Genomic DNA, 12,003 nt, shown 5'->3' on the forward strand with positions numbered 1-12,003 from the left:
AATTAGATGACAAAACCTAAGGACTTTCGTGTCTTCTCATATCTGTACAAAAGGCAATTTCCATGTGGAAACACTATGTTGTTCGTTTTTTACAGTCTCAAGGTGGGGGTGGAAGAACTTGAATGGCAAATTGAGGATCAAGAGGAACTTAAAGTAAAAAGGTGTTTTAGGTTATATTGTAAATCATTTATTCTGCATTTAATGATTTTAGCCTGTATATTTCCTTTAACTACAAAAGTTATTTTCTTTATAAACTATTTTCAATTTCCTTTTCTACCAGAATATATATATTTATATATATTAATGCTTATCTAAGGTCCCAGTGACCAAATTGAGTAAAAGTTCTCTGAAAAGTCAGAGCTCAGAGTATCACAGAACAGAATTTAGCAGCTACTGCTCTAAACTTATGAAAGTAACAAAAAAAAAAAAATTATGAAAGTAAACAAAGGTGGATCTGAAGGCCTGGTAGGCTCTCAGTGAGAATTTGATCTGAAATGAACTGAAAGGATTTAGAAAATACTTATTTGTATGTGTGTGACTAATGGAAAGGAGGGAGAGAGAAGGAATGTTTGGAAGAGTCTTAACTAACTTGCTCTTGATATCTTATATCAGATTCAAGTGATCGAGAATGACAGAGCCACCAGAGGAGGACAAGTTTATGCCACCAATACCAGAGGCCAAGTCCCTCCCCTGGTCACTACAGATTGTGTGATACAAGACCAAGGTATTTATTTTCAAAAATGTTTTTCATTGAGGTTTAAAAATTTTCACCATTAAAAAAAAAGTTTTTAGCGTTTGTTTATTTTTTGAGAGACAGAAACAGAGCATGAGCTGGGGAGGGGCAGAGAGAGGGGGAGACTCAGAATCTGAAGCAGGCTTCAGGCTCTGAGCTGTCAGCACAGAGCCCTATGCGGGGCTCAAGCTCACTGACCATGAGATCTTGACCTGAGCCAAAGTTGGATGCTCAACCAACTGAGCCAGCCAGGCGCCCCAGAATTTTTCACCATTTTAAAAAACTGGATGTGGGGCTCGAACTCACTGACCATGAGCCTGTGACCTGAGCCGAAGCCAGACGTTTAACCAATTGAGCCAGCCAGGTGCCCCAAAATTTGTCACCATTTTAAAAAAGCAGATACACTGACACCCTTCAGTAATCCTATCATTGACAGGGAACCTCTTTATAGCTGATAATGGGGACCAATTTTGTCATCAATTGCTCAAGTTCTGAGAATGTATTATCAACTTAATTCTATTTTCTGCTTACAGAAGTCTAAAGAGTGTCTGGTGAGATATAGTTCAATGTACTAATTTAAGAAAATTGTTTTAAGTTATGAGCTTAAAATAGTACATGCTGTACCTTGGCTTAATTTGTTTACTACCTTAGAAACATGGCAAAGATAGCATGAGTAGAGCAGTAGGGGATTGAATATGAGAAATCAGCATACCTGATTCTAGCCCCAGTGATATTTTTTTTTTCAGCAGGTTCTTTAACATGGGTGCTCTGTTTTTCCAATTTTGAATTGGGATGAGTAAAGGCTGAGCTCTATCCCTACCTAGATGTCCTCTGTGTGTACCGCCAGTTTAATATATCTGCCCTTGTACAGGTTTGTTCTTTCCAGGAATATATTATTTTTCTACCGCTTGTGGCAAGTTAAAACACAGCCTGATGACATCATTATTTATTTATTTCCAGAACGTGTTTTTATCATCCTACACTGAAACTCTATACCCGTTAAACAATAACTCCCCGTTCCTATATTCCCTGCAGCCCCTGGTCTCCTTTATTTTATTTACTGTCTCTGTGAGTTTGCCTCTTCTAGGTACCTCGTGTAAGTGGAATCATACAATGTTTATCCTTTTGTGTCTGGCTAATTTCACTTGGCATAATATTTTCATCCATGGTATAGAATGTATCAGAATTTCATTCTTTTTTAAGGCTGAATAATATTCACTTTTATGTAAATACATTATGTTTATCCGTTCATCTGTTGTTGGACATTTTGCTATTGTGAATAGCCATAGCAGCCATATGTCTGCTGTGAACATTGGTGTACATGTATGTGTTTGAGTCCCTGTTTTCAATTATTTGGGGTGTATCTCGAGACATGGAATTGAGATCATACAGACATAAGGAAGACGTAAGGAAGAGTACGAGGAAGGCTAGGAAGAGAAGCAAGGACTGGTGAGGTGGCAAGGTGCAGGTCTTCATCATGTCTCTTGTAGCCCCGCCCATGGTGGGGAGACACAGCTGCCTGCCTTGGAGCCCTGAAGTTGGCCCAGCCACATCCCTTTGCTGTGACGACCCTTTGTCCGGCCTGGTTTATTAGCCGATACTTACTCGTGCATTTTTCGGGATGGAGCCCAAATCTCAGACATGTGCAGAAAGTCACAGACACACGTAGGATATAGAGGCGGAAGGAACCTTGGCCTCCATTTGCTCAGCTCTTCCACTTTACAGGTGTGAGGGCACTAAGGGCCAAGGAGCTTAAGCGACTTGCCAAAACTCCACAACTGTTTAGGAGTGGCACCTATAAAGAAAAGCATCTACTTAAAAAACACTGTTTGCCTACAAAAAATGTAGATAATGTTTCTTTGGCTACAGTATCGAATGTAAGACCCAACTTGTCCCTTGATTCTGTGCTTCTGCCTATCCTATGAGACCCTGTTCAGGTACCACATACTTTGTATAGTCACCTCTGATCCACATGGTGGCTCGTTGCCTCCCTGGGCCACTTTTTAATGAATTTGCTCTTCTATGATACTTACTATGCTGTATTACAGTTACCTGTTTTTGTTATCACTCTCTCCTACCAGACTTTGAATTAGCAATAATCGCATCACGGATAAACCTCTTTGGCGACAATACTGCCACTGCAGAAAGCTGTCTCCTACCAGACTTTGAAACCAAAGGCTTCATTAGCTCTGTCCCTAAGCCTGTAGCAGGGGGCTTACCTTCATAAATATTTATTGAATGATTAATCTGTTGAATGTTTTCCAGTCAGATTATCCCATAATGCTCTTTATTAAGCATCTCAAAGAGTTTTGAATCTTAATTACTGAACTTGCAAAATTATCTACTCTAGCCATATCTTTCATGCCCCACTTTTGCATACCAATTTATGAACACAAATGCTCAGTGGCTTTTTTCAAAATTATCTTTGTGCACATTATCTTCCTGAAACAAAAGTTTGTTTAGTCACTGTTAGGAGCTCGTTTGTGTGCATATTGCACCTTCAAAAACTAAACCTTTCAAAGAACAAATACTCAATTTCAATATGTTAGTGGTAATTTTGGCTAGTAAAAATTGAGTACAATGAAAAATTAAAATATACTTGAAAATTTTCAAAAATCTTTATTTCACAGTCTGTAAAATCATGTGATGAGGAAGATCTTCTCTAAGTTGTTTTTTTTTTTTTTTTTTCTGGTTTGAGTTATGTGAAATGTGTAAAATAATAGGGTTTGGGCTTGAGCATATTTACATTTATTGCTAATATTTCTTTTTATTTTATTTCTGTTGCCGAAACTCTGGTTTTACTCCATGTTGGTATTTATCTGGACTCTTAACAGTAATGACCAGCCCACCTATCTCCAATGGTTTCCTGCCTCCAGAAGCTGCCTGGCTAGTTTAGTTTTCTTTTTTTTTTTTTCAAGTATTACCTTACCCGAGCTAAAAAAAAAAAAAAAAAAAAAGAAAAGGTCCCATCTTTGCCTGTGGGCAGAAGGATTGATCTTAATTCTTCATCCAGAATTCAAGGCCTTCATAACTATATCCCAACCTACTTGGGATATAGTAAAGAGTTGTGATAGGTTCTAATACCACTTTTGTCATTTACTGACTCCTTAATCTTTGGCAAGTTACTTAACATCCTGATGTCTTAGTTTTCTCCTCTGTAAAATGGGGTCCTACAGGTATCAATCTCATAGGGCAGTTGTGAGACTAAAATGGTTCACATGTAACCATCCTAGAATGATGCTTAATATACTGGCAATTACTGTCATAATTATGAGTCCCGTTTTGGGCTCTCCTGCAGAGAATCTGAGAGACAACAGAAACATGGTACCAACAACAGCTGGATTCAGCCTGCAGTCATGTTAATTTGTCATGCACAGTATTTTGTCTTATTTCTATTTGAAGTCATTGCCATTATGTAAAATCAGAATATTTTATGTAAAATCCAGATTTCTAGCTAGTCCTAAAAAGTAAAATTTGGCAATAATAGTTTAAAGCTAAATAGAAGAAACTCAGCTTTTTTATGTCCAACCTTCCACTCATTCCAGGCCTACCTGTGCCACAAAACCTGGCCAGGGAAAGGCTCCCAGCCCTGCCACAGTACCCAGTCAACCATGCAAACTCAGGACCATGCGCTTCCCAGCACACTGTACTTGCCAAGTCCTTTCACTTTTCCACTCTCCTGTTTCACACTCCTTCCTGAAACCTGCAACTCCTCCTCTCCCAACCTTTTACCTGCTCATACGACCTCCTTTGTGAGAGAACTGCACAATCATGAGTACCCTTCCATGAATTTTCACCATCATATCAGCCCCTGCTGAAATGTGCACCTGTGCTCTGCCTTTCTGGTTTTGGCTGAAAAGGAATGATCTGTGCTCCAGTCAGAAGCCAGCCTCTCTTGCTGTGCAGTACTCCAGTATATTACTGCAATAAGTCTCCCTTCTTTCTCTTATGCCATCAGTATCTCTCTTTTTACACGATTGTCCCATTGTGTTACACTCTCCCCTCTTAAATAATAAAAATGTTTTCATGACCTGTTTCCCTTATAGCTACCCTTCTTTTCTTTCCTACCCTACACAACAAAACTTGGAAGGATTATTGCCAATTCCTCTCCTTAAAAGTTAGGAGTCTCTCAAGCTCACTATAGGCAGGTTTCCCACCCCACCCTCATTCTGCCAAAACTCTCTTCTGGATCTCTAGCAACTTCCATGTTGTTAAATCCAGTGGTCTTTTTTTTTTTTTAAGTTTATATTTAAATTCCAGTTAGTTAACATACAGTGTTATATTAGCTTCAGGTGTACAATATAGTGATTCAACAATTCTATGGGTTACTTAGTGCTCATCACAACGAGTGCCCTCCTTGAATGCCCATCACCTATTTCACCCATCCCCACAACTACCTCCTCTCTGGTAACCATCAGCTTGTTCTCTGTAGTTAAGAGTCTGTTTCTTGGTTTTCCTCTCTCTCTTTTTTTTTCCCTTTGCTCATTTGTTTTGTTTCTTAAATTCCACATTTGGGGGGGGCTCCTGGGTGGCTTAGTCGGTTGAGCATCTGACTTCGGCTCAAGTCATGATCTTGCGTTCATGGGTTTGAGCCCTGTGTCGGGCTCTGTGCTGTTCATGGGTTTGAGCCCCGTGTCGGGCTCTGTGCTGACAGCTCAGAGCCTGGAGCCTGCTTCAGATTCTGTGTCTCCCTCTCTCCCCCTCCCTCCCCTGTTTGCACCCTATCTCTCTCTGCCTCAAAAGTAAATAAACATTAAAAAAAAATTCCACATTTGGGTGAAATCGTATGGTATTTGTCTTTCTCTTTCTGACTTATTTTGCTTGGCATAATACTCTGTAGCTCCATCCACGTCATTTCAAATGACAAGTAAATCCAGTGGTTTTATTGATCCAGCAGCACCACCATGAACAGATAATCATGCTTTTCCTTGATGTACTTTCTTCACCTCTGGGACATCCGGTTAGTGCTTGTTTTTATCCTTCTCAATCCTTTAACTGGTTTCTCCTTTTTCTCTGGCTTCTTTATGTTAGAGGACCCAGGGCTTAGTTCTTGGCCATCCTCTCTTCTCTGGCCACACTTATTCCCTTGGTGGTTTAACCTAGTTTCATGGCTTCAAATACCATCTATATGCTGAAAACTCCCAAGTGTATATCTTTATCCCAGTGCCCAGACTCACATATCTAGTTGTTTACTCAGCTTCACTGTGGGATTGCTTAATAGAGTTCCCAAAGTGGACATGTCCAAAGCCAGATCCCTGATCTCCACCTACATACCCATTAACACACTCCTTCCCTTCCTGCTTTTCTTCTGTCAGTTGGTGCAACTTCATGCTTCTGGTTCCTCAACCCAAAAACTTTGGAGTCATTCCTGATCTCTTTCTATCTCACCTCCCATCTTCACACACACCTCAGACATCACTCCTATCAACAATCAGTGAACTTTTAAAATGTGTGCAGATTCTGGCCATTTGTTAGTACCTCTACTGCTATCAGGCTGGTCCCTACCACCACCATTCCTCCCCTGGTTTCTGTACAAATTTTGTTACTTCTCTGAACTCCTTAACAGCTGCTGTGCCCAACACATGCTCCATGCCGGCCACACAGGCCTCCCTGATACTCATCTTCCATCAGGCCAGACAAGCCCTGCCCCCAGGCATCTCCTTGGGTAAATCCCTTGCTTCCTTGGAGTCTTTACTCAAATGTTACCTTTTAAATAAGGCCTACTCTATAACTATTTAAAGTTGCAGTCTGCCTCCCACCAAAGTTCACCTTAACCAGATGCTTATTTCATAGCATTTATCATTTTCTAATGACCTATGTAATTTACTCATTTACTGGGTTTTATAGTTATTATCTGTATCTTCTGTAAGAACATAAGCTCTACAAGGGAGCAATTAGACAATGTCTAAAACTTAGTAGACATTCAATAAATATAAATATGAGCATAGATTGTAGAATTGCATAATACTACTTTTTTTTAGAAATCATGAAGAAAGTTATATAAATAAGGCAATGTGTTATCTAGAATTACCTTGATAAATATTTAAACATTATAGGGCAGATTTTTTTTCTCTGCAAATTTTAAGTGTGTTCCTTTGACCTTTTCAGGCAATGCTAGTCCTCGATACATTCGTTGCACAACTTACTGTTTCCCATGCACATCAGATATGGCCAAGCAAGCTCAGATTCCATTAGCTGCTGTCATCAAACCTTTTGCCACAGTTCCTTCAAATGAGGTAAGAATGATGAAAATAGTAATTCAAGGAACGCCTGGCTGGCTCATTCGGTGGAACATGTGACTCTTCATCCTGGGATTGTGAGTTCAAGCCCCATGTTGGGTGTAGAGATTCCTTAAAATAAAATCTTAAAAAAAAAAAAAGCAATTCAACAATTTACCAATTCAAAATCCTTCTTTCATCATTGTTTTCTTATTCTGTATTATAAACAGAAAATTGGAGAATATTTATATAATGCAAAAACATCTAAATAGATGAATATTCAATAGAATAACTATTCAATTCACTAGGAAGACAAAAATCTGACAAGCTATCTTTTTTGGCAACCTGTGTACCAAACACTAATGGACTGGATCACTTTTGGCTCTGTTGTAACAATGTGAATACTCAGAAAATATGGAATGTCATATACTCAGACCTCTCATGTGGCCCTTATAGCCTAGTTCGAAGCCCCAGCATCTAGGTGTTCTGGTGAAGGAAGTTAACAGAGCCCAAGGTTCATGGTCTTATTAAGCTGCTTTAATAGTCATGGGCCAAGCTGTTCATAAACTCCTACTTAAAAAGTCGGTATGATTAGAAAGCATATGTCTTGAGTTGGAAAGATGTAGCCAATATATAATTCATTTGGGTGTTTATTTTAAATTTCTGATATTAGGATGGAGTTAATGGATGTTGTGATTAAGACATCCCCCCACACTGCTGTGATTCTTTCTTTTCATGTCCTGAATGGTGGATACCCACATATACACAGAGACATAAGGTACTATAGTAGAGCTAGTAAAATAGGTTAGGAAAAGCTTTAATTCTGGCTGGAGCTTTGGCCATAACCCTATTGCACTAGTCCAGTCCAGTCAGCTACATTGAACCCTGGATTCCTTTTGCTGCACCCAGATTCTCTTCCCAACTGAACCCTCAGCTTCCCTTTAATGGTTCTTTGAGCTTGGCTGATCTAGTGAACACCTAACAGCATCTGAGCAAAAGGCAGACCATCTGCACAGGAGAACAGATTTGTCCCCTTTCGTGGTCTGGCCATGCCAGCTGGTATGGGCAGCATGGTGGGAAGGGGAAGAGGGGTCTGCTTTACATCACCTCAGGGATGGAGGAAACAGAAGAGAGAACGCGTCCGTGTGGACACTGGCTTTCATGCCCTTTGAGATGTCCACTCATTCTCCTTGTAGTATGGCAGAAGGCTGCCCTGTCTTTGGGAGTGGAGTGAACTGGTTTAGAGTGGAGCATAGAGGGGCTATTCCTGGAAGCCAATATTACATGCACTATGGTCTCATATTTGTAAATCAAGAAGTACATTCAGTATTTACTATACTTATTTTAAGGGTGGCCTTTTATATGATGGACCCAGAAATTTAATATAATGGCTATAAAGTCCTCTTTGAATCTTTATGCTTAATAAGGATAAGGTAGACCAATATGTAATGGCAAAGAGATCCATGTTTAAATATGATATGTGTTTCAAATAATAGCTAGAAATAATTTTTTAGCTATTTTCACATTTCATTATGAAAATTTTCAAGCATACAGAAAATTTGAAAGAACTTTATGGTGAACACCTATATATCTGCCACCTAGATTCCACCATTAATATTTAACTATTCTTGCTTTGTCACTTTTTGAGTCATCTGTCCATTAATCTGCCTTTTTTAAATGCATTTCAGAGTAAATTGCAGACATTAATTAGTACACTTCCCCCTAAATACTCCAGCATTATGGCATTAGTAAGAGTTCAATATTTACTTACAGATTGTTTTTCCTTTTGAGGTAAAATTGATTTACAGTAAAATGCACATATCTTAAATACGATTCACTGAATTTTGACAAATGGATATATCTGTGCAACTCAAACTCCTCGGAAGATGAAAAACATTACTGTCATTCTTAGAAGTGTCTCCTGCCCTTTCCACCAGCCTCCCCTAACAACCTTTCTTCCTTGGCAAGCATCGTTCTGATTTTTTTTCCACCATAGATTTGTTTTGCCTCTTCTAGGTGCTCATGTGAACAGACTTCTAGGGTATGCACTCTTCTGTGTTAGGCTTCTGCCAGCAGCTTAATGTTTTAGAGCACCATAAACATGCTATTGCCTGTGTTAGTATTGTGTTCTTTTTTTTAGTGCTGAATAGTATTTTACTGTTTGGGCATACCGGTTTGTTTAGCTAGTCTTTTATGATGAACATCTGGGCTGTTTCCAGTGTTTGGCTGTTGTGAATAAAGATTCCATGAATATTCTTGTACAAGTCTTTCTGTGGACATATATTCATTTCTCTTGGATTAATACCTATGAGTAGTTTGCTGGCTCATGAGGTACATGTTTATTTATTTTATAAGAAACTGCCAGGGGCACCTGGGTGGCTCAGTCAGTTGAGCATCTGACTCTTGGTTTCGGCTCAGGTCATGATTTCACAGTTTGTGAGTTCAATCCCCAAGTCAGGCTCCACACTGATGGCACGGAGCCTGCTTGGGATTCTCTCTCCCTCTCTCTTTGCTCCTCCCTTGTGCATTCTCTCTCTCTCTCTCTCTCTCTCTCTCTCTCTCTCTCAAAATAAATAAATAAACTTAAAAAAAAAAAAAAGGAAAAAGAAACCACCAAACCATTTTCCAAAATGGGTGTACTGATCTACAGTCTTTCTAACATTGTATCAGAGAGCCTCTCTGTTTGCTGTTGTCGTCTTTTTAATTTTAGGAAGTTCTGATGGCTCTGTAGTAGTAACCGTGAGATATATTTTTAATTTCACTTTTTATACTTTGAACAAATTTAAATTAAAAGAGGACTAGTGAATAATATCACACTCACATACCTACTACCCATCATTAACAAATATTAATATTTTGTGATATTTTCTTAAAATAATTTTATGGGAATTAAAGCTTCCTAGCTATATAGGGTATTTCCTTTATCAGGCCATTCCTCTCCTCCCTCCCCTTTAGGGGCAGATGCTATAATGAATTTGTATCTATCCTTCCTATATGTGACTTTATATATAGACTTCATGCTCATGGGTCCATGGTAATACATAGTATTGTTTTGCTTTTTAATGAATCAATTAATTTTAAATAAGTAAAATATAAACTTATATGAAAGGGGTCTACAGTGAAAAAAGGTCTCTTCCTACCATTCTATCCTCCCCCTTACAGATGACCTTTACCTATTCTTTATGATTCCTTCTAGAAATGAAAAATGCATATACCAGCATGTAAGTACACATCCTTTAAAAAAAATAAATATATAAATGGTTGTATAGCATAGAGACTCTTTTTCACATTTCTTTTTTCAATTAAAGTGTCTGGGGGGCACCTGGTTGGCTTAGTCTGTTAAATGTTCGACTCTTGATTTCAGCTCAAGTCATGATCTCACTCACGGTTTGTGTGTTTGAGCCCCGCATCCAGTTTTGTACTTACAATGCAAAGACTGCTTGGGATTTTCTCTCTCTCCCTCCCTCTCTGCCCTTCTCTCTCTCTCTCAAAATAAGTAAAATAAACATTAACAAAATATCTGGCACTCCTACCATGTTGCTACCTACAGAGCTGCTGCCTTATTCTTTCCAACAGCTGTGTGGCATGATATATGAGCAAGATAACCACTGTTGTCAACTGTATGTATCAGTTTTAAAATATGTAAGATCCCAGGGATTTACAATTTTTAAATGTGAATCCTAAAATTGAGGGAAATACAGTAACATGAGTGTGCTTTAAAGAATGTCAGATCAAACCCTTGACACATCTCCCGGAAGGGAGCGGCCGGGGAGCAGGGGAGGAAGGATTGCTCTGGATGTACACTCTCTACCTCACTCATTCCTATGCCACCTGAATCATTTTGCAGTAATCTGTTCTTTTCATAATAAGAAGGTAACACTTGGACCTTGAAAGAGGCTTGTGCAGCAGTTTTGTAATGTATCAGTGTGTGTGCTACGTGGGATTTCTGCCCCTGGGCAGTATTAGCTTCTGTGCACTTTGTCCACAGCAATGAATTTGCACAGTTTTCAGCTACACACTAGTAAAAACCTCTCCTCCTTGCTCCTCCCCATGACCCAGGTGCCCCAGGCCAAGCTCCCACGAAACAGAACAAAACTCAACAGCTATTCATACCCAACACCAGAATCTGTAACCACCTTCTTATCACCATTTAGTATTAACAATGAAATTATTCAGTAATAGGTTCCTGAAAATGATGTAGTATTTAGTTGAGAAAAGCTTTCAAATCTTAGTTCAAGCCCCACCCCCAATACGTATACACATTTCTTTTTCTTTTTTTAAAAGTTTTTATTTTATTTTGGAAGAGAGAAAGCAAAAGCAGGGAGGGGCAGAGAGAGAGGGAGACGGGGGACCCAAAGAAGGCTCTGCGTTGCCAACAGAGAGCCTGATGTGGGGCTTAAACTCATGAACCGTGAGATTGTGACCTGAGCTGAAGTCGGATACTTAACTGATTGAGCCACCCAGGCGTCCCATCATATACACATTTCTCACACAGACCAAATGTGTGTGCTTTCTATTTTCCAAAATTGTTTGATCTGACCAAATACTATTTCCTCACCAGCATGAGGTTTTCCTTCCTTTGGTGAAAATTTATGCTGCATTTTAGTCTTGTGCTTCCCAAAGTAATAAATGGATGAGTTTAGAGTGGTGGCTTATTTTTGGAATCTGACTTAGGGAGAAGCTCTGCTTGAGAAAATAACACACTTTATTCTTTTCATGTTGCTAGAGACTCTGCACACTAAGTAAATGTATTTTGACAGTACTGTGTTTTCTATTGCAGTTCTCTCTACAGAAGCTCTTCCTTTTCTTTAGACCTTTAAAAACAGGATTACTCTGAATACACTGTGTGTGTGTGTATACATATATATATGTACTGACATATATATATATATATATATACACAAATAAAATTGTAAGATATTTAATGAATATACTATATTTAGAAAGGATTACTGTCTCTTACATAGCAGTGTCTCCTGGGTTGAATGAAGACATTCTCCATTTAAAGAACTACACTTACTTTTATATGTTGAAATAGGCTTAGAGTTAAAA

At 38.9% G+C, this 12,003-nt stretch overlaps 1 protein-coding gene across 5 annotated transcripts in view; it reads left to right on the forward strand.

The window, feature by feature from the left end:
• SEC24D (SEC24 homolog D, COPII coat complex component) overlaps positions 1-12,003 on the forward strand; it is a 108,205-nt gene that overhangs the window by 31,048 nt on the left and 65,154 nt on the right. For all 5 annotated transcript variants that reach the window (XM_058721515.1, XM_058721513.1, XM_058721517.1 and 2 more), the window contains exons 7-8: positions 613-724; positions 6,842-6,969. In XM_058721515.1, the coding sequence (XP_058577498.1) occupies positions 613-724; positions 6,842-6,969 (240 nt within the window). The remainder of the gene's footprint in view (positions 1-612; positions 725-6,841; positions 6,970-12,003) is intronic.

Source organism: Neofelis nebulosa, chromosome 3 (genome assembly GCF_028018385.1).
Source record: "Neofelis nebulosa isolate mNeoNeb1 chromosome 3, mNeoNeb1.pri, whole genome shotgun sequence".
NCBI lineage: Eukaryota > Metazoa > Chordata > Mammalia > Carnivora > Felidae > Neofelis > Neofelis nebulosa.